The 18,940-nt window shown below is 44.0% G+C and overlaps 1 protein-coding gene across 2 annotated transcripts in view; it reads right to left on the reverse strand.

Moving 5' to 3' along the window:
* The window catches only part of LOC128439888 (cell adhesion molecule DSCAML1), a 93,422-nt gene that overhangs the window by 6,297 nt on the left and 68,185 nt on the right, over positions 1 to 18,940 (reverse strand). The window contains exons 13-26 of one of the 2 annotated variants that reach the window (XM_053422384.1): positions 17,754 to 17,959; positions 16,349 to 16,445; positions 16,043 to 16,171; positions 15,625 to 15,792; positions 15,191 to 15,261; positions 14,815 to 15,055; positions 11,075 to 11,221; positions 10,829 to 10,984; positions 8,449 to 8,588; positions 4,655 to 4,808; positions 2,932 to 3,049; positions 2,328 to 2,491; positions 2,119 to 2,217; positions 387 to 575 (exon numbers count right to left, since the gene is read on the reverse strand). In XM_053422384.1, coding sequence (XP_053278359.1) covers positions 387 to 575; positions 2,119 to 2,217; positions 2,328 to 2,491; positions 2,932 to 3,049; positions 4,655 to 4,808; positions 8,449 to 8,588; positions 10,829 to 10,984; positions 11,075 to 11,221; positions 14,815 to 15,055; positions 15,191 to 15,261; positions 15,625 to 15,792; positions 16,043 to 16,171; positions 16,349 to 16,445; positions 17,754 to 17,959 — 2,079 coding nt within the window. Of the gene's footprint in view, positions 1 to 386; positions 576 to 2,118; positions 2,218 to 2,327; positions 2,492 to 2,931; positions 3,050 to 4,654; positions 4,809 to 8,448; positions 8,589 to 10,828; positions 11,222 to 14,814; positions 15,056 to 15,190; positions 15,262 to 15,624; positions 15,793 to 16,042; positions 16,172 to 16,348; positions 16,446 to 17,753; positions 17,960 to 18,940 lie in introns of both variants that reach the window. The other variant, XM_053422383.1, reaches the window with a different exon arrangement.

Genomic DNA, 18,940 nt, shown 5'->3' on the forward strand with positions numbered 1-18,940 from the left:
TAATGATTTCTTAGAGAATAATTCATGATCCAAATTGTTTAATATCTGTCATATTTAGGGGTCTGATATTTATGAATATAAATCTGGATCTAATGATTTTGAATGGGTCTTTCTTAAGGAGACTTTAGGCCATTGGCACAGTTATGCGCCCGACTTATTTACATTATGGTTTCACTTAAATTTAGTTTTACTTATAATGATCAATATATAAATAATATACATATAATAACTGTCAATACATTCAAATCAGACGAGGTTTCATTTGCTAAATATGTTTTTAATAAATACAGGACTTTCATAATAAGTTATTCCCTGAAAGGTGATCCTCCCTTCTAAGTGAAGATGTGAATTTAACCTTTTCACCTCCATCTACCCCGACTCCTCACCTCGTCCGTGAGTCTTTGCCTCGATGATCTCACTGATGCGTCCGGCTCCGACACTGTTCTTGGCCGCCAGCTTCACCTTGTACCAGGTGCCACAGCGCAGGTTGTCCAGTTTGAAGGAGCGCTCACTGGAGCTGATGAACACATCTTTCCACTCCTCTGTGTTGTCTATAGAGTACTGCAGCACGAAACCTGTACACACACAAGGAAAGACACAATGATAATGACTTTGAAACTCTTTAATGCTACAACCCCAACAGACCTTATGGTATTGATACCTCTCCTGACCACTAGATGACAGTGTCAGACTGTACTCCTCTCGCGCAGATAGGCGGCGCTGACTGGAGGACAGTCTGCGCTGCCATTAGTTACCTACAAACCCCAAGACTGGGATGGCGCTGACTGAGCATCTATGCAAATGAGGCTATGCAATATGGTGACTGTTTTTATAATCAGCTGCCTCAGAGAGCCAACTCCCTCCTGCTCGGAGACACTTCCCTTGTAATCCCCTTCTGTCTGTCTCCCTCCGTTGGTAAATTATTATGTATGTATGAATGTCTCCTGCTCAGCGTTTCTTTGTACCATTCTTTCTTCTCTCTCTCTAACAGATGCTCGGATAAAGTCAAAAACATTAGAAGGGTTAACATGTGCAGATCCTGCCGTGTTTGTTTCTAAGTTTTATCGTCAGCCTCTGTCGGCCACGGAAAAGAGGAGAACATAAAACAGTAACATCCAGGGTTGGTTCATTTCTTTTTCTTTTATCCTTATATCTGTTTTAATGCAAGCTCCAAAAGCAGACTATCCCGTTGTTAAGGAAGGAAGCTAAATTAGTGTATCTGAAAAGGAATAGTCTGCAGAAGCAATTCAAAAGCGATCCTTCAGGGTGAACTTCAGCGTTGCCCACTGTTGACACTGTGCAGATGGCTTCACAGACAAACAGGCATTCTGCTAAACATACGAGATATACTGATAGGCTTCAAGGATATATGAGACACTGGGTGATGCTTGCAAATACTAATTTGAAAGCCGATCATTGTTTGAATACAAAGCTTCACACCCATTACACGCGATTTGCACAAAAGTTTATATTACTTCCTACGTCTGTGCAAATAAGTCCCTTTCTCCAGGCCTTCCTGGCAGAGTGATGACCCAAACCAATAACACAAACATATATTGTTAGAACTTAAAAATGCATTCGTTCTAATGGTTCAATGGTTTCTTCGTAAAAACATACACAATAAGAGAATCTCTCTGGGTCCAGTTCTGGCTTAAGCCATTAGTTCGAAAGTGCCACAGTTCTGGTGCAGGAGACACAGAGCGGAGCCTTTCAACAGTCTCATACATGACAAACAACACGGACAAAGGAAAGCAATCACATTCGCATGCCTGGCCATTCAGGCACACGCACGCCACACCCATCTTTATACAGAAATCACCAACCGTCAGATAATCAAACAGACAGGGATATATAAAACCAGGACGCAAATCAATAAAGTAATAGAGGCACGTAAACAAAAGAGGGACAAATGACAACGACAGAGGGTAAACTAAGATCAGAGGTCATCGGGAAATCTTTTTCAGTCATATACAGTCATATGCATTATATATACAGCATGAATTCAACTTCAAAAACCTCATAAATCTGTATAGTGTCAGATTTAGATGCATGGGCTACAGACAAGAGGAAAGAGATGTGAGAATAGAGGAAGACAGATGGAAAGACGTGTTTATGTACCTCTGATAGAGCTGCCTCCGTTGTCTCCTGGTATCCAGGCCAGAGTGATGGAGGAGGTGGAGGTGGTGGAGACGGTAAGACGAGGCTGGTCTGGAGGGACTGAGGTAGAAACACAGAGTTCTGAGTAAACCACTCACTTACTCATACTTAGCTTATCATAGGAGAATCTTTTCGTCTTTTTCAGTGGGAAAAATACATGTTTTTCCTACCTTGAACCAAAAGGTTGACTATAATAGTGTCAAAGCCCAGCGTGTTAGTGGCCGTGCCGGTGTAGTAACCCGAATCTTCAGCTTTGACAGAGCGCAGCACTAGTGTCCCATTGGCCATAATGAGACGCTGTCCATCTAGAGACACTGGGATGGCTGTGTCCTCACTGACAGAGACAGAGGGAATCATGAGAGGACATTTGGAGACTGATTCTCATGCATTTAATGTGAAAAAGCTGCTCTGTTGTCATAGTGTTTTACAACAGGAGGGTGTAAATTGCCCAAGTGCATTACAGTGACAATATTAGGATCCTGAAAGTCAAAAAGAACAAACTGCTTCACCAGATTCACTTTCTAAACAAGACATTTAAAACCTGCAAGTTTTTATTCTAAAGCTTCCTCACACTGTATATACTTTGCACATGCTATTGACTATATGGAGATGATTTCAGACATGAACTCCAGATAAGGCGTAAGCATAATACAGGCACTTTAAGGTGAGTTTGTTTTATGGAACTGTATGATATTTTATTGTATGATTGACAATCATATGAGATAAACTCTCACTTTATTACGACAGTATGTTATTTCTGGGGTGGATTCTTACCTGTCTTTGGTCCATTTTATGGTTGGTGTTGGTTCTCCCACTGAGCTGCAGGGCAGCCGCACCTCTTTCATCCAAGGAGTGGTCACGGTTCCCCCGAATGACAGGATCTTAGCCGGGGCTGGTGGAGGAAGGAGAGAGGCGTGAAAAAGGATAGATGTGTTGAGAGAGAGAAATTGACCGAAAACACCAAGAAAGCTAATTTAATTAAAACTCAAACACATAACACAAGCAAAGCAAAGGCCTAATTAATATGTACAGGTCGGATAATCCTGCCATTGTCAAATAAACAATTTTCAGACCAAGTGCTGTGCCGAGGTTTCACAAACGTTTTGATCAATACACAGAGACGTGTAACACGGAACGCATAAATTGATTTGTTTTCCATTTTGGATTCTTTCAATAAGCATTTACCAGAAGGCAGCGTGCATTGTATTTCCTGCGATTCTCACACGCTGGAAGAGAAATCTGTTAAATGTGACATTGTCAAGCAAAGAGTAGGATATGAAAAAGAATACAAGGAAAAAAACAATCCATTTCATTCAGGTACATAAACCTGGTATTTTCCCCCACCCTCTCTCCCTCTTTCTCAAGCTTGGTGTCTTAATGCTAGCGCTCTAGTGCACTTATGTTAAGGCTGAATGAAATATTGAGTGGGCCAGCCAGGAGGACACTGGCTTTTACCGACAGCGGAGGCGCCCGCCCGTACAAGCACAAAATCTCACTAACTTTTGCACCCCGCAGTCAAAGGAACGGATAACAGGAAAAGGATGTGATGGTGGAAACGGCGCTCTGTTCATTCGGAATCCTTTATTCTTCCAAAGCCTATTGATTTAACTGCCCTCTTCATTTTCTTAAACACTCTGCCTCTCTATTGTCTTGTGTATTAGTTAACTCCACTCCTGTCGTCTAATTTTCTCTCCTCTTTTTCTTCCCCCTCCTCCTGCTGTCCTCCCTTTTTGCTCATTGTCTTATCATTTCCCTGGTTGCCGGCGGTTTAGCCGGTGCCCTCTGATCTCTAAAATAAGTAGCGCACCTAATGTCAAAACAGGCAGCTACACATAAGCAGAATGGAAGGCCGGCAGAAAAGAGATTTAAAGCAGGCGACAGAGTAAGAGGAGGATCATTTACACGATTCCCAGAGTCATGAGGGATGGAGAGAAAAGCCTCCTTTGAAAAGATGTATATTTAGTTCATGGCATTGTCGATAAGAGGCTTGAAGAGGAACACTACGCTGTGTCACAACAGATCCTGAGAGAGAGAGAGAGAGAGAGAGAGAGACAGAGAGAGAGAGAGACAGAGACAGAGAGAGAGAGAGAGAGAGAGAGAGAGAGAGAGAGAGAGAGAGAAGGCAGACACTGAGGCTAATGGAACAAACAGAGAAGCAGGAAATTCAGAAAAGAAATTAAGAGGAGTGATGTTTCATCCGCCCAGAAACAACTGATTTGGTGATTTGCAGGTCCACAGACCTCCAGGGGAACTCATGCTGAGATGAGGAGTACTCCCGTAGTAAAACTCTCTAAACATCAAAAACTCTCTCAATTTCCACACGTTCTTGAAATACTTTTGAAAAAATTGTTGAATTAAACCTTTATATCGGAAAAAAATCAGCATATCCAATCAGATGTAGCTCATATTAAACATTGTTTAATCTCTACCTGGAAACTACAAGAATCCTGTGTCCCTGACCTTTAACCTCCCTGTGTGTCTCATTACGGGGACTCACCCTTGGCCGCTGGCTCCACTGTGACCTTCTCACTGAAGTTTCCCCGGCCTGCCGTGGTGACGGCTGCGGCCCAGATCAGGTACTGCTGCCGATGGTTGAGGTGGGTGATTCTGTAGAGCAGCAGCTCGGGATTGGCTTCATACTCACTGGGCAGCTGGGGAGAGAAAGTGGATCGGTGAGTGCTCAGCTCAGAGGAAATATTATAGAAAAAAAAGGTATTTCTTTTAAATCAAACAATGAATATGCTGATGCTGAGACACATTTTCTGGAATGTCACTCAGTTAGAAAGCCAATAACACAACAGTCCCCTCATGAAACCACATACAAATTCACTAGATCCTGAATTGTATTTTGATCTGCACCAAATTATCAGTTCCCTAAACATTTAATCAAGATCCATGATTGTTAAAAATAATGTTAAACATCTGGATCTGCATCAAAATCAAAATAATTATTTCCTGACTGTTACCACATCCTTCCACCAAGTTTCAAGTTAATCCGTCCAGTAGTTTTTGCATAATTTTGCTTACAAACCAACCAACCAACAAGCAAATGGACAGTGGTGAAAACATGACCTCCTTTGTCGAGGTAAAACTACACATTCCCCTTTGTGTGTTCGGACAACAAAACCCGGCATCGTATGTGCTACACAACATGTAGTGAATTATGGGGTGGAAGCCAGTTACAATATCATTCTGTCACTTTGCTGGAAAGGCAGGAGTAATGTGAAGGGCTGAGTGAACATCATTCTAATGTGAACCCAACCCTGCATTCTCTCCTCCAGTCAGAACTACAGGACAAGGAAGGAGGATTAGTTGGAGGATGCGTTCTGAGGCACATTATGATAAGGCAAAACTGTGTGGAGGGAAGGAGGGATTGGGAGATAAGAGGGTAGGGGGGGGAGTAAAACCCAACTCCCTCTCCTCCTCTGTTCTCCTCGGGGAGGGCAAACAGAGATATGATACAGAGGAAGACAATGGGGGACAGACAAATGAGACAGTCAGAGATATCATGAACAGTCGTACGCTAATGAGGCCTATCTCCTGCAGGCATCGACAGAGCAGAGGAGAGGAGAGGCAGAGGAGGAGAGGGGGGGAGATGAAGAGGAGAGCAGAAGAAGAGAAAGAGGAGAGGAGGATGAAGAGGGGAGGAGAGGAAAGGAGAGTAAGAGGGGAGGAGAAGGAGAGGAGACACAGAGGGAGAGGAATGGTTACACACAAACAAGCACAAACAGACATGCACTCGGAGTAGACTGACACACATATACAGTGGCATACATGACCTGGAGGTGGATGTGTAATTGCAGTGTGTTTAACCCGATCATGTGTCTGCTGTCTAGACATATAGACATCACTGTCCCCTCAAAACACATGCATGCATGCACACACACACACATACACACACAACCACACACACACACACACACACACACACACACACACACACACACACACACACACACACACACACACACACACACACACACACACACACACACACACACACACACACACACACACACACACACACACACACACACTTGTCCTTAGTGCCTGTCAGTCACTATTCACCTACCCACCAATTATACCCGTATGCCCTACTCCCCACACACACACGACTTATGTTGAGTTTATCCACTGAAGCCTATGAAAAAACCACTGAATGTGCATGTGTACCATGTGCATTGTAATGTTTGAATTCATGTGTTTTTATTGTATTTTTGTTGCAGGTTTATTTCCTCAGTTATTGTGTAGTACTACTTCGTGGTGTTATTATATTTATGTGAAGCACTTTGTGAATTTGGTCTGAGAAAGATGCCATATAAGCTTTACACAAACACACACAGACACACACACACACAAACACCCCCCTGCGTTACCGTGCTCCTGGTCTAAACAGGGACATATGAAAAAAGAAAAGACAATCATAAATCTCACGCCGGCTCACTGTAAGGTAGCACCTAACATTAAGTGTTGCCGTCTAAATCACAAGTTTTACCACACCCCACCAGCTTGACTCACATTTCTGAGTGACAGTCACTCATGCACAGATGACATGATGACTGTGATACAAGTGTCAAATGGCTTGAAGAGTCTCGTAAACGTGGCAGACCAGTGAGATCTGCGAAGACACTGCTGTGTCGCTGTCCTACAGCCTGCTGGGCTGTTGTTTGCACAACGGTTTATTCTGGGCAAATAGATTTCCAGTATTCCTGTTGTTTTTCACATTTATGAGCGCGGGCCGTCATGGAGAAATCCACTGGGCTTTTTATTACTTCCCTGTGTTCCCTGTTCATCATCCATTCCTCTTGTCTCTGTCCTCTCTCTGTTTTCCTCTCTGACTATCCTTTACTCCACTGCACCATCATTCCCTTCTCGTCCTGCCATCACTCTTCATCCCTCTCCTCGTTCCCCCGTCCCTCGCCACATTTCTCTGTCATCTGTGGGCCCACTCCTCGCTTCTCCCTCCATCTATGCACCGATACCCCCCCTCTGTTTTACATTGTGTCTGCATTTCTCCGTCCGCCTCTCACGTCTATCAACGTCTCCTTCAGTTCTCTCCTCGCGGTGCATTTGTCCCTTTACTCTCCACTGCAGGAAGAAGTATGGACAGAGGGATGGACAGATGTATGTACGGATGGATGGATGGATGAATGGGTGGGTGGGTAGATGTTGAGGAGAAGGGAGGGAGGGAGGAGTGACAGAGTGTGTGTTGCTGTAACGGATATTAAAATATTCCTCCGGCGTGGAGATAGCGGTGATCCGGGGAACGATAGAGCGAGATAATGAAAAGAGGAACAAAAGTACTCCCCACACGGTGTGTCTGACCCCCCCCATCCCTCCTTCCATCTCTCCAGTCGCACTCATTTACATAGTAATCATCCCGAACTCTGCATGGGGGCTTCAGAGAGAGAGAGAAGGAGAGACTGAAGGAGAGGGGGAGAGAAAGAGAGGGGTAAATAGATAAAGAAAAGGAGAGAGAGAGTGATTTGTGAATGAGGGAGACTAAGGAGAAGACGCACGTATATTTCTAGATAGGAACATTTATATCGTGCATGTGTGTGTGCATTTGTTTGTGTGTGTGTATGCAAGCAGGATATATTTCTTGCTTTTGAATTCACTCATTCAATCATGTCATAAAAACATGAGTTGCATATATGTATGTACCTCTACACGCTTGGTGTGATCCATATATATGAGTGTGTACGTATATATATATATATTTGTGTGTGTGGCTGTGTGTAAGTGAGAGTGTGTGTTTGCTGTCGGCTTGTTTTTTCGGCCCTCGTTGATGAACAGATGAGGTTGTCCTGGCAACGTGATGAGACGCAGATATGCAAATGAAGCTGGAGGTTGAGTTTGCATGCACACACACTGCGGTATGAGGAGAGCTCATCACACACACACACACACACACACACACACACACACACACACACACACACACACACACACACACACACACACACACACACACACACACACACACACACACACACACACACACACACACACACACACACACACACACACACACACACACACACACACACACATATCTTGCTGAGACTGCAGCACTAGACCACACACACATTCACAAATGCAGAACAACGTCATGATTAACTGAATTTTCTTTATCATAGCATCATATAAATCCAGCAGCAGAGGCTTTATCCTACATTTAAAATGGATCTTGTCTCCTTCATCACTAGTCACGTTTGAATAATCTTCCCCTTTCCCTTTTTCACCCGCCTCCCACCTCTGAAACTCTGTGCACCCCTCTTTCTAACTCACCGGTTGGCCTGACCCGGGGCTGGAGCAGTAGATGGTGTACTTGCGGATGATTCCATTGGGCTTGTGAGGGGGTAACCAGGACACCACCACACTGCTGGAGGAGGAGGGCACAGCTTTGATGCCAGCTGGGGGTCCAGGGTCTGAATCATGAAGGGGAGAGAAGAAGGAGATAGAGGGCGGAGAAGAATGTGAACCAGTTAGATTTCCCTGCACATTAATATACTGACTTAAACGCTTTAAGGGTGACTGGTAAAATTGTCCATTTGTTAGTTGTCCAGTTGCAGCAGTCGACCCTTATGTTACTGGTACTCTGTACTAATTATTTACTACTTCATTCTATAGCTCTGGTCTAACATTTAGTTCCTAGTCTGCATGCCGAATACCAGTACGATTCTTCTTCCGTGCAAAGAGAAAAATGTTTGGTAAAACAAGGCAACTAACTTAATATTAGCAAACAGAGGATAGCAGAGTGATACTAGAAGGGCACTCAGTAAAGGAAAGAGGCCACATTTAAATTCACTGGATCTGGATTTTTATTTTGATCTGCACCAAATTGATTTCACGATACATGAATTATTCCCTGAGAAATGGAGGAAAACTTTGAAATACACTCCTCTCAATGTTTCAGAAAGTGAAACAATGTTCTGGGGTCTGCCCTCCTGATGCGGATCCTCAGCAGAATTAAATGGCTTCTGTCCCGACACATAGCACATCCTCGTGTTAATCACCCGTCCGGTAGCTTTTGTGTAATCAGTCGTGTTTTTTATTTCCTCAATTATCAGACTTATCTGAAGTTTGTTAACCTGCCTCGTTCTTGTTTCCATTAAAACGTATCAACAGTGATTGAACTCTGTACTGCTTGTGAGAAAAGTAATAGACTTAGTGGAGGGACCTTTCATTTTCTGTTTTCTAATTTCAGAATGCCTTGTGTATTATTTGGTACAATTAAAAACTGCTATGAACATCACTGCGATCATGAACAATTGAGTTTGCAAAAGTCTGTGTTTGTAGTTCACTTTCATCTACTTTAGATTAAATCTAATCTTACTAATCTTGTGCAATTTATTTCTGTTTTTCTCAATTTTCTATGATAACAATTTTAATATCTTCAGGTTTACAACCATTGAATAGTTTATTTGTTTTTTTGTTGGCAGATCACCCTGATTCTTACAGACAAAACCTTTTCACTGTTAAAATCTAAGTGAACACATTCATTAAAACCAAACACATGGACATTATCAAAAGGCCAAATGCTGTGACCCCAGCAGTGTGAAGCCCTTAGAAAGACCATCACAAAAAATGAATGTTGAATATGTCTTCTTCATTCTTATTCCTACTGTCTTTGTGTGTCTGGGAGACATAGGCAGAAAGAGGCAGGCGGAGAATTGGCTGTTTACACAATTGCACTGCAAACACTTTTCCATATGCTACAGAGAGAACTCAGGGCAAAGGGGAAGGATGAGACAGAGAGAGACAGAGAGCGTTGAACGTACAGTATGTGAAGAGGTTGCCCCTGGACACAGTGTCAACCCTCATCAGGGAACGGGAGACACTCAGCTTGCCCCCTGACAAACACACACACTCGCGCGCGCACACACGTGCACACGCACACTCGGAGACTAACGCAATACACATATTTGAAGAGCTATTGCAGCATGGCCAGCTCATAAAATGGAGATAGAGTGAGAATAAGAGAATAAAGGCCCTCTCTGAAATGCACTTCTTAAAATCTCCTATCTCTCCCGCTCCCCTCTCTCCCTCATTCTCGCCATCTCCAGACGCCTGCCTCCTCCTCTGCCTGGCCCCAGGGAGGGAGAAGAGAGGCGGATACGGATGTAATCCACAGCCCGACAGTGTAAGCACAAAATTAATTCTTTCTAAGCCACAAAGAATTAATCCCTCTCCTTGTGCCGGGTGCTGAGCGAGACTTGCACACAAACAATAGCTCATGAACACACGTGCGCGTGCACACAATCCTTTTCCACATATCCGCATGCACAGACCCACACCCTTAGGCTCCTTAACCAATCATACGCACACACTTTTTGGGTTCTTAATTCTCATTAGCACTGGTAATGGCACATCAGAGCACAAAGAGGTTTTAATCAGCAACCTCAACCTTACAAAGACCCCCCCTACCCCCTCTGGCTGTCTGCCTCCCACACTGCTGCCTAAACCAGGAAGAGAAACCCGTGGACCTGCCCCAAAGATGTGGTGAAGGCAAATCACATATACTTGTAGATCTGTTTATTATTGTGATTACCTGTGTGGAAGGATCAAGGCTACCATGGTTTAACTTTTGTATTTATTTTCAAAAGTCTCTCGGTGCTCTTGAATTAAGAAAAGGAAAAACCTATGGGCACCAACATATTGCACTCACAGTCTTCACGGGTTTGGATGTACAGGACGTTGCTCCGGACTCCGTCCCCAGCCTGGGTGTAGGCCAGCACCTGGATGCTGTAGTTAGTGAACTTCTCCAGGCCCCTGAGCTCCACCTGCTCCCTGGTGGTTGTGATGTTTTGCATTTCGCCCCACTCTGCCAGACAAAAAAGAAAGAGGGATGTTGAGATCAAGGTCACCAGCCAGTTACCAGTCATGGTGTCATAGGTGAGATGACCAGACACACCTCCATCCGGGAAAACAGCCCAGAACACGACGCGGTATCCCTTCAGTACACCGTGCAGCGTCAGTCTGGGCGGCTCCGCCCATGTGATCACTGCCTCGTCTGATGTTACGGAAATGGCCCTCACGTTCTGAGGCGGCTGGCTGGGCACTGGAGACGATGGGCGAGAGAGAAGAGGGGAGAAAAGGTCAGACAAGTTATCTAAAGCCTGTATCTGCAGTTAACCTTACAGTAAATATTTCACAGATTCAGGTCCATTCATTGAAAGGTAAAAGAAAATCACAACTCTGGATGATTGAGCTGAATACACAGATAAACTGGAGGAACAATATCACATAAATATCAATATCACCATGACAATATCACATATACAGCATATTCTGTATCAGCTTGTATCAGCTCTTCATTGAGGCTATATGATATTTATACTGAAGGACATATTAAAAACCCGATCATCTGAATGTCTTACCATCAGTCTTTACACATTTTAATGTAACAATGATGTTAACAGTCCAATAAAATATGTAGCAGAGTCCAATTTGTCGTATTGATCGCTATAATTACAAAAAGTCTTTCCGGCTTCACCTCCCCCTTTCTTTTGTTGTTCTTCATAAAAGATTTATGTGACACTTTGGTCGTTCCGATGTTCTGTATGTTAGCCTCTCTGCTTTTATGTTTTCATGTTTACTCATAAGTTTATTGTTATAGCATAATATGCCGGCATATTTTTGTTGATTTGATTTGTGTACATTTGGGCTCCATTGATGAGAAAAACTGACAGGAGGATCTTTTTTTCTTCTTTGGGGCTTGTTGTTTCAGATATCGTTTATCTACTATACCTTTCATAGTGTCAGAATAAACGGAGTTCGGCTCCAAAGAAGTTCTTGGAAAATTTAGCTGGACAGTGTGAGTTTGCATTGACTGCCCTGAAACCCGATTCACAAGGTTTATTAGGAAAACTTAGATTTCGATTCTCACATTAATGCAAAGGCTGCCATTGTCTCCTCAACATTAGTTCTGTTGAGGAGGCTGAGAAATAGATAATTAAATGAGTAAAGCCTCACTGAAACCCTAAGAGGCATTTCCATATCAAACCTGAAGTGAGTAAACAGGCCAGTGATAGATGAAAAAGCCCATGACATGCATCCAGCCTGATGTATAGGACCATCTCTACAACCAGCATCTCTCTTTCCCGTGCACAAGCCCCCCTCTGTCCCCACCCGGCCCAGGTGTCTCTTCTGCTGGCTACCGCTGACCGCTAGCCTTTCACGCTTTGAATAACGCACACTGTTGAGGATGAACAGAAGTCAACTTGTGAGAGGAGGGGCAGGAAGAGAGGAAGAGAGCCGGCTGAAAGACAAGAGCGGTGAAAAGAGAGAGATTGGGCCAAGTCCACCAGGGGGAATTTCTCTGCAGCTGGTGGAGAGAGAAGGTGGGGATGAGGACGGAGGAAGGGAGGGAGCGGAGGATTAGAAATCGGAAACAGGGTTCTGCATGAACAAACCTTTCGGCTCCAAAATAAAATGATTAGAAGGTGTAAGAACATATTGCTCATGAGTCACACTTACATGAGTGGAACTGAAAGAGTATTTGAACCAAATACATGGTCTGTATTTGGGCTTATGTCTAATAAATAAACGGTCGATTAATAAAAAGTAAAAAAAAAATCTGTTGATGCCTTAAATGAACAGGACGAAGTGCACACGTTTGAAGAGAAAAATAAAAGATGGGGAACACAGAAACAAAATGAAAGGCAGCTTTTGGACTGGGGCAACGGAGAGGAGGAGGCGGGGGGGGGGGGGGGGGGGGGGGCAGAGGAAGAAGGGAGGAAGGGGGGAAGAGTTAAAAGCAAGGGGAGCCAGGGAAGGGCAGAAAAAGATGAAAAGAGGGAGCGGAGAGACAATGCGCTCAGCTGTGGATAATTACAGCAGGAAGCTTGCAGAGGGAAAGAGAGAGAGAGGGAGACGGACAGAGAGACATGCTAATTATAATTATTTTTAGTATGCTTGTTGTTATCACTATTATCATAATGGCCATCAATATCACTGTCGCCACGGTGACAGCCACGGGGAAGGATTGGAGGGCTCTGTCTGCTCTGGACTAATGGAGCTCTGCCAGCGGCTCACTGTGTGGACAAGTACGTGACGTACTGTATGTATTTGTGCGCCTGTGCGTGAGTGTGTGTGTTTAGCTTTATGTGTTTGTGGTGGGGGGGGATGATGTATGATAGAGATTGATAAAGATGGCGTGTATTGAAGAAATGTGTTTTCATGGCGCACAGATTGTCTGCAGCTCCGAACCAAAAAAGTAAACCAGAGTGGCACTGATATCTCCCCCAAGGCCCAGCAGCCGCCTTAAATTCAATCAAGCTGCACGGAATTTAACACACACGCGTAGTAAGTTCCCTCAGCGTGCCTGATTTACTTTATCAAGATAAATCAACATATCAAAAATATTTCTTGAGAGAAAGAATTCAGACTTCTTTGAAGAATGCTCATCTCTGTTTATATGTTGACGGCTGTAAGCTTGTTTTGGATGTCTCCTGCTCCTCAGAGGCCAAAGTCGATGAATGCAGCCTCCGTGGAAAATATTGCTTAATACGAAACCACTAAAAGGCTCTTGCTTTGTAATTTTAAGCCTTTGAGGGACAAGGCTGATGCACAAACAAACTAAATGAGGTCCAGTAGGACAAGGCAGAAGTCAGTTGTCCCACGGTTTCACTGCTTTGCACCCACCCCTTCCATCTCTCCCACAAGACGCCTCAAACCTCACATAACCCTTGTCCTATACTTCTCCACATCCAGTGGATTTGTTTTAATAGTATACAGCTAAATGGGTTGCTGCTTGGTCTGTGGTTATTGTTGATTGCAGCTTTCTTTCTGAAATTGTAAAAGTGAGAAAAGAGAGGCCGTCGTCAAAAGAACTCACAGCCTCACAGATGCAGGACTGTGCAGAGGAAGAGGTGTTTGCTCCCTGAGTGCATTTGTGTTTAAGTCAGTGGCTCTTTATTTCATCTGTTCAGTCACACAACATTGAGATCATCTGCCCCCTGAGTCAAACACTGTATGGCAAGACCTCCACATGGATCACTCCAACCTCTCTGCAGAGCTGCTGAATGTGTCTATGAGACTGTGTGTCCTTGAGGTTTGTAAAAAAAGATTTTAATTCCTGCTGCCAGCATTCATTCTCGTTGAGCGCAGAGAGGGAAAGTAGTCATTTTAGGATACAAAGCACAGATCAGACAGTGAGAAAGCAAAAAAGAACAATTGCAACAGAAAAAAAGTGCAGTAACTGCGAATCAAAGCCAAAACAGAGGGAGGCTGTTATTTCACAGGAATCAAAGTTTACTCTTCCCCTGTGTGTAATGCATCCTGCTGTTTAACCTGCTGTATTTCTGTTATTGCTGCTGGTCTCTTAAATAGATATCGCACACTTAAATGTGTTTGTTTTTTTAACTGTAAACTAAATCATGTGACTTTTCTTTGATGAAAAACATAGAAGATGGCTTTAATATCATATATTGCTTAGCCATTTTATAGAAAATCTAAATACATGTATTGAACATGGCTCATAATGCCAACTATTGTTTCAAGCTGTCTTGGACCTTTGAGGGCAAATGCTTATGAAGCGTCAATAGATCAGGATTTCTGACATTTATATATAATAAGTTAACACCTTCTTATCAAAGGTGGGTCTGCTGAGATACTGTATGTTGTACATGTGTGGCTTATTGTGACTCTCACCATCTTCCAATGTGGTGGCATTGATCTCGGAGCTCGAGGGCCCTGTGCCGGCTCTGTTGAAGGCCTGGACGACGACGCCATACTGAGCAAACTTCTTCAGATTGTCCAGTGTGTAGACCTCACTGTCTCCGGTGGCCTTCATCTCCACGATGCTGTACTGGCCGTTACTGCCGGGGCCGTTCTCTCTGTAACCGATCTGGTAACCACGGATCACGCCGTTCTGCAGCTCTTTCCTGGGAGCCTGACAGATGTAACAAAAAGGGGACAATGCTCACATCAGACTGTATTGATCATTCATACGGTGCATGATCAACTTCATTCACTGAAGATGGATCAGGACAAGAAGGTAAGAGTTTAAATAGTTCCAATGCTTTACCTTCCAGGTGACTCTGATACTCTGAGAGGTCACAGGCTGCAGGATCACTTCCATTGGAGGACCGTCCGGCTCTGCAGAGAGAGAGAGACACAGACAGAGGGGTTGAGTGGTGGAAGTCTGCTGCTGTCGAAAACATATTCTGTGGCTTTCATGTTTCATGACCCTAAATTATTCTGGTCTACAATTTTCAAGGATTTTTGTTTTCCATTTCCACTGAAGTAGACTTTTCGTACAAAAAGCTTATTCAAGGACAGATGTCAGTGTCACCACAGGCAGAAGAGGATAAGAGCATATTTGCTCACATTTACATAGGAAAACGAGAATGACCCTCAGAAGAGCACATACATCCGCCAAGGTAAACCCCCGTCCCATGAATTCAATCAAGCTGTACCAAATTGCACACGCACATGAAAAAATGATGTCAAGTTACTTACGCGCTTCCTCTGTGCTGATGGTGAGCTCCTTACTGGCCTCGCTCTTTCCGATGGCGTTGTAGGAGTACATGCGGATGCTGTAGACGGAGGCGGGGTGAAGGTCCACGATGTTGGCCTGATTGTTGGAGGGGGAGATGTTTCGAGTGGCGTGCTTCAGCTCCCAGGTATCTGACAGAGAAGAGGAGAAATATAGACAAGTGTTGTTTTTCATTTATAATTGTCATTTTCCCACTTCAAAAAACACTTTTGATAAATTAAATGATTTGCATTTTCTCAATTTTCAAAAAATGTTGCATTTTTTAATTTGAAACTGGCAGTCAGCTAACAGAAAAAAAGCATCATCAGTGAAGGATTAAATTCAAGGTCATTTTCACTTATTAATTTTCCTAAAAAGAGGTAATACAACCTTTTAACTCACCCGTCTTGTTCTTATACTCAATATCATAGGAAGTAATGATGCTGTTCCCATCAAATCTCTGTGTCCACCTGAGGTTCATACTGCGATCCTTCACTTCTCGCACCTCCAGCTCTGGAGGGTCTGGGGGCTCTGAGGGTTTAAAAGAGAGGGTGTGAACAAAGGGAGGGAGGAAAGACAATGGAGGGAAAGGTAGGCGCAAAAAAAGAGACAGATTTGGATGGTAAAGAGGGAAGCACAGTTTTGTGTCGTTTTTTTATCAGTATGAAGAGATGGCAGCCTACATGCATCTGTGCAGGAGTGGTTTACCTTGCACGGTGAGCTGGATAAGGCCTCGTCCTTCTCCGTAAGAGTTGATGGCGTGACAGGAGAAGAAGACTGAATCCTCACGCTCGGCTGGCTTTAGCTGCAGGGAGAAAGGTAGATAGAGAAAATGTCAAAGAGACAAATAGCTCTGACTCGGTGAAGACAAACTATGTGAAGTACAGATTTGTGAATTGGAGGATTGAGAGTTTATTTCCTCCAACATGCCTGTTCTGTTTTTAGGTGAATCACCGTGCAGTAGTAGGTGAGCACAATTATTTTTTGGGGGGGGTTTAACTTTTTCGCATTCATGCAAAAACCTAAAATCGCACTTTGCTCTACAGACCCTCTGTGTTGTGTGTGTTACTTTGACTAGTAAGGGTGTAACCACACAGACCTCATTCATGCAAGAACCAAACAATTTATTCCAGACTTCTGTTTAATTCCATATATTTAAGAATGTTCATTAAAAAAAAGAAAGAAAAAAGACTACCGGGAAATAATGTAATAGATAATAGATAGTCATAATTGGGGTCTAAAGTAGCCAAGCGCTGAATGTACGTCACAGCAACCATTGTAGTGAGTAGAAACTAAACACGGACAACAGCCAGCTCTCCATTGTCAAGTACTCCTTGCAGATGTGTCAGAGTGTGTAGGTTCCTGTGCACCAGTTGGTAACAGGCAGAATTTATAGTAACAGGGAGGGAGCTACAACATTGAGGAAGCATTATCATCGTGCGCAAAATTAGTAAAAGCCCCAGAGTGCAGGATGAGTCATCAAACAGCACTTTTCCAGTCTTATCATCCACTCAAAGCTCTTTACAGTACAATCTGCATCCACCTGCTCACATTAATACACCACCTCTATACGCAGCACAGTTTTCTATCACACACCATTCATACACTGACGGCACAGTTTGGGGTTCAGTCTCTAGCCCAAGGACACTTCGGAATGCAGAGTGGAGGAGCAGGGAATCGAACCACCGACACTGGTTAGTGGATGTCCAGCTCCAACCCCGGTTCCACTGCCCCCATGAGGCCTTATAATGTATACATTCTTTAAACAGTGGATTTAATGTTTTCTCTGGAACTATATATTCAAACTTGCACACAGAAGAGGGAGCAACAGATGTCCAACAATTGGAAGATCTGACGTGATTGGCCATGATTGGTACCAACCTTTAGCAACACGCTGACTGATGTTAATGGAGTCTTTGTAATCTCACCCGTTTTCTATGCACTCAGGCAACCAACGTATACAAGCTCAAAGCAGAGGGAGCTTTACAAGCTGCGCCTTGACTCAGAACTCCAAACAGACAAAACCGAGAAAACTGACAATCTATCTGTCAACAGAGTAAGAGTCATGAACCCGCTGCTGTCTGATTTCAACCACTAGATAAGTGTTTCTTACCCTGAGTGTAGACAACACCTCGTCGGTCTTCTCGTTGGGACTGGTGGTAATGGAGTACCGGGGGTTGCGGTCAGGGTCAATGACAGTGTCGCCTCTCTCCCAGCGGATGATGATGGGCCACTCTCCCCTGGCGGTGCAGTTCAGCTCCTTCACATGACCCTTCTTTGCCATGGTGGTGTTGGGGTGACTGGTGATCATCGCCGGGACTGGAAGGAGAAAGGAAACGGGGTGTGAGAGGAGGAGAATGTGAGGAAACACGGAGGGGAAGTACAGTGACAGTAATCATATTGACGAGAGGGATATTAGATGACATAGTCCGATAGAAGAGGGAAGAGGGATGGACGAAAGAAACGAGTAAGTAGATAATAAGCAGAGTTTAAGTGGAAAGGCAGAATGGAGTGAAAGAGCGGAGGAGAGAAGGGCTGGGCGGTTGGTAGTTAAAGAGGTGGAGCTCGGAGTGGCCAAGTTCCATTGCAGCAGAGTAATGAAGAGCTATGGTCAATGAGGTAAAGTCAATAAACCTCCTCTCTCATTCTCCAATAGTTAACATTGGGGTCTAGGTGAATGAAGAGGCAGAAACGATACACTCCCCCGTTCGTGTACACTCTACACACAAAATCACTCACGCTCTCCGGGCCAAACAGACACACACTCATCCGCACAAGCACACACGCGCACACTCGCGCACACACAATATCGATCTGAGGAGGGTTCTGCTGTTTTGTTTTCATCACTTATTCATCTCACCCTCCCTCTTTTCCTCCCTCTCCGCTGAGCGAAACAGACAGAATTGAGGGAAGCAGGGGAGAGGAACGGTTCAATCAATAACACTAACACCAGAAGGAGCGAGAGAGAGGAAGAGAGAGGGGGGAACCCTGAGGTATAGAACACAGTGAAACTAGTTCATGTTTATATGCGTACCTGGTTATGTGTGTGTCTGCGTGAGCACGAGTCAAAAGGTTCCAGATATTAAGCTTTAACATCTCTCATCTCTTATATAAAGGATATTGGACTCACGTATTGTCTTAGTTGATGTTCACAGTCACGTGCGTTTGTGTGTGTGTGTATGTGTTTGTGTGCATGTACATCTTCACATTGCATCACAGAGGGTGTTACTGACAGCAAGGGCAGGATGCAGAGATTGATTGCAGATAATGATTAAGCTCAAAGTGTTTTTGATTGTCTGT

Source organism: Pleuronectes platessa, chromosome 5 (genome assembly GCF_947347685.1).
Source record: "Pleuronectes platessa chromosome 5, fPlePla1.1, whole genome shotgun sequence".
In the NCBI taxonomy this organism is placed as follows: Eukaryota; Metazoa; Chordata; class Actinopteri; order Pleuronectiformes; family Pleuronectidae; genus Pleuronectes; species Pleuronectes platessa.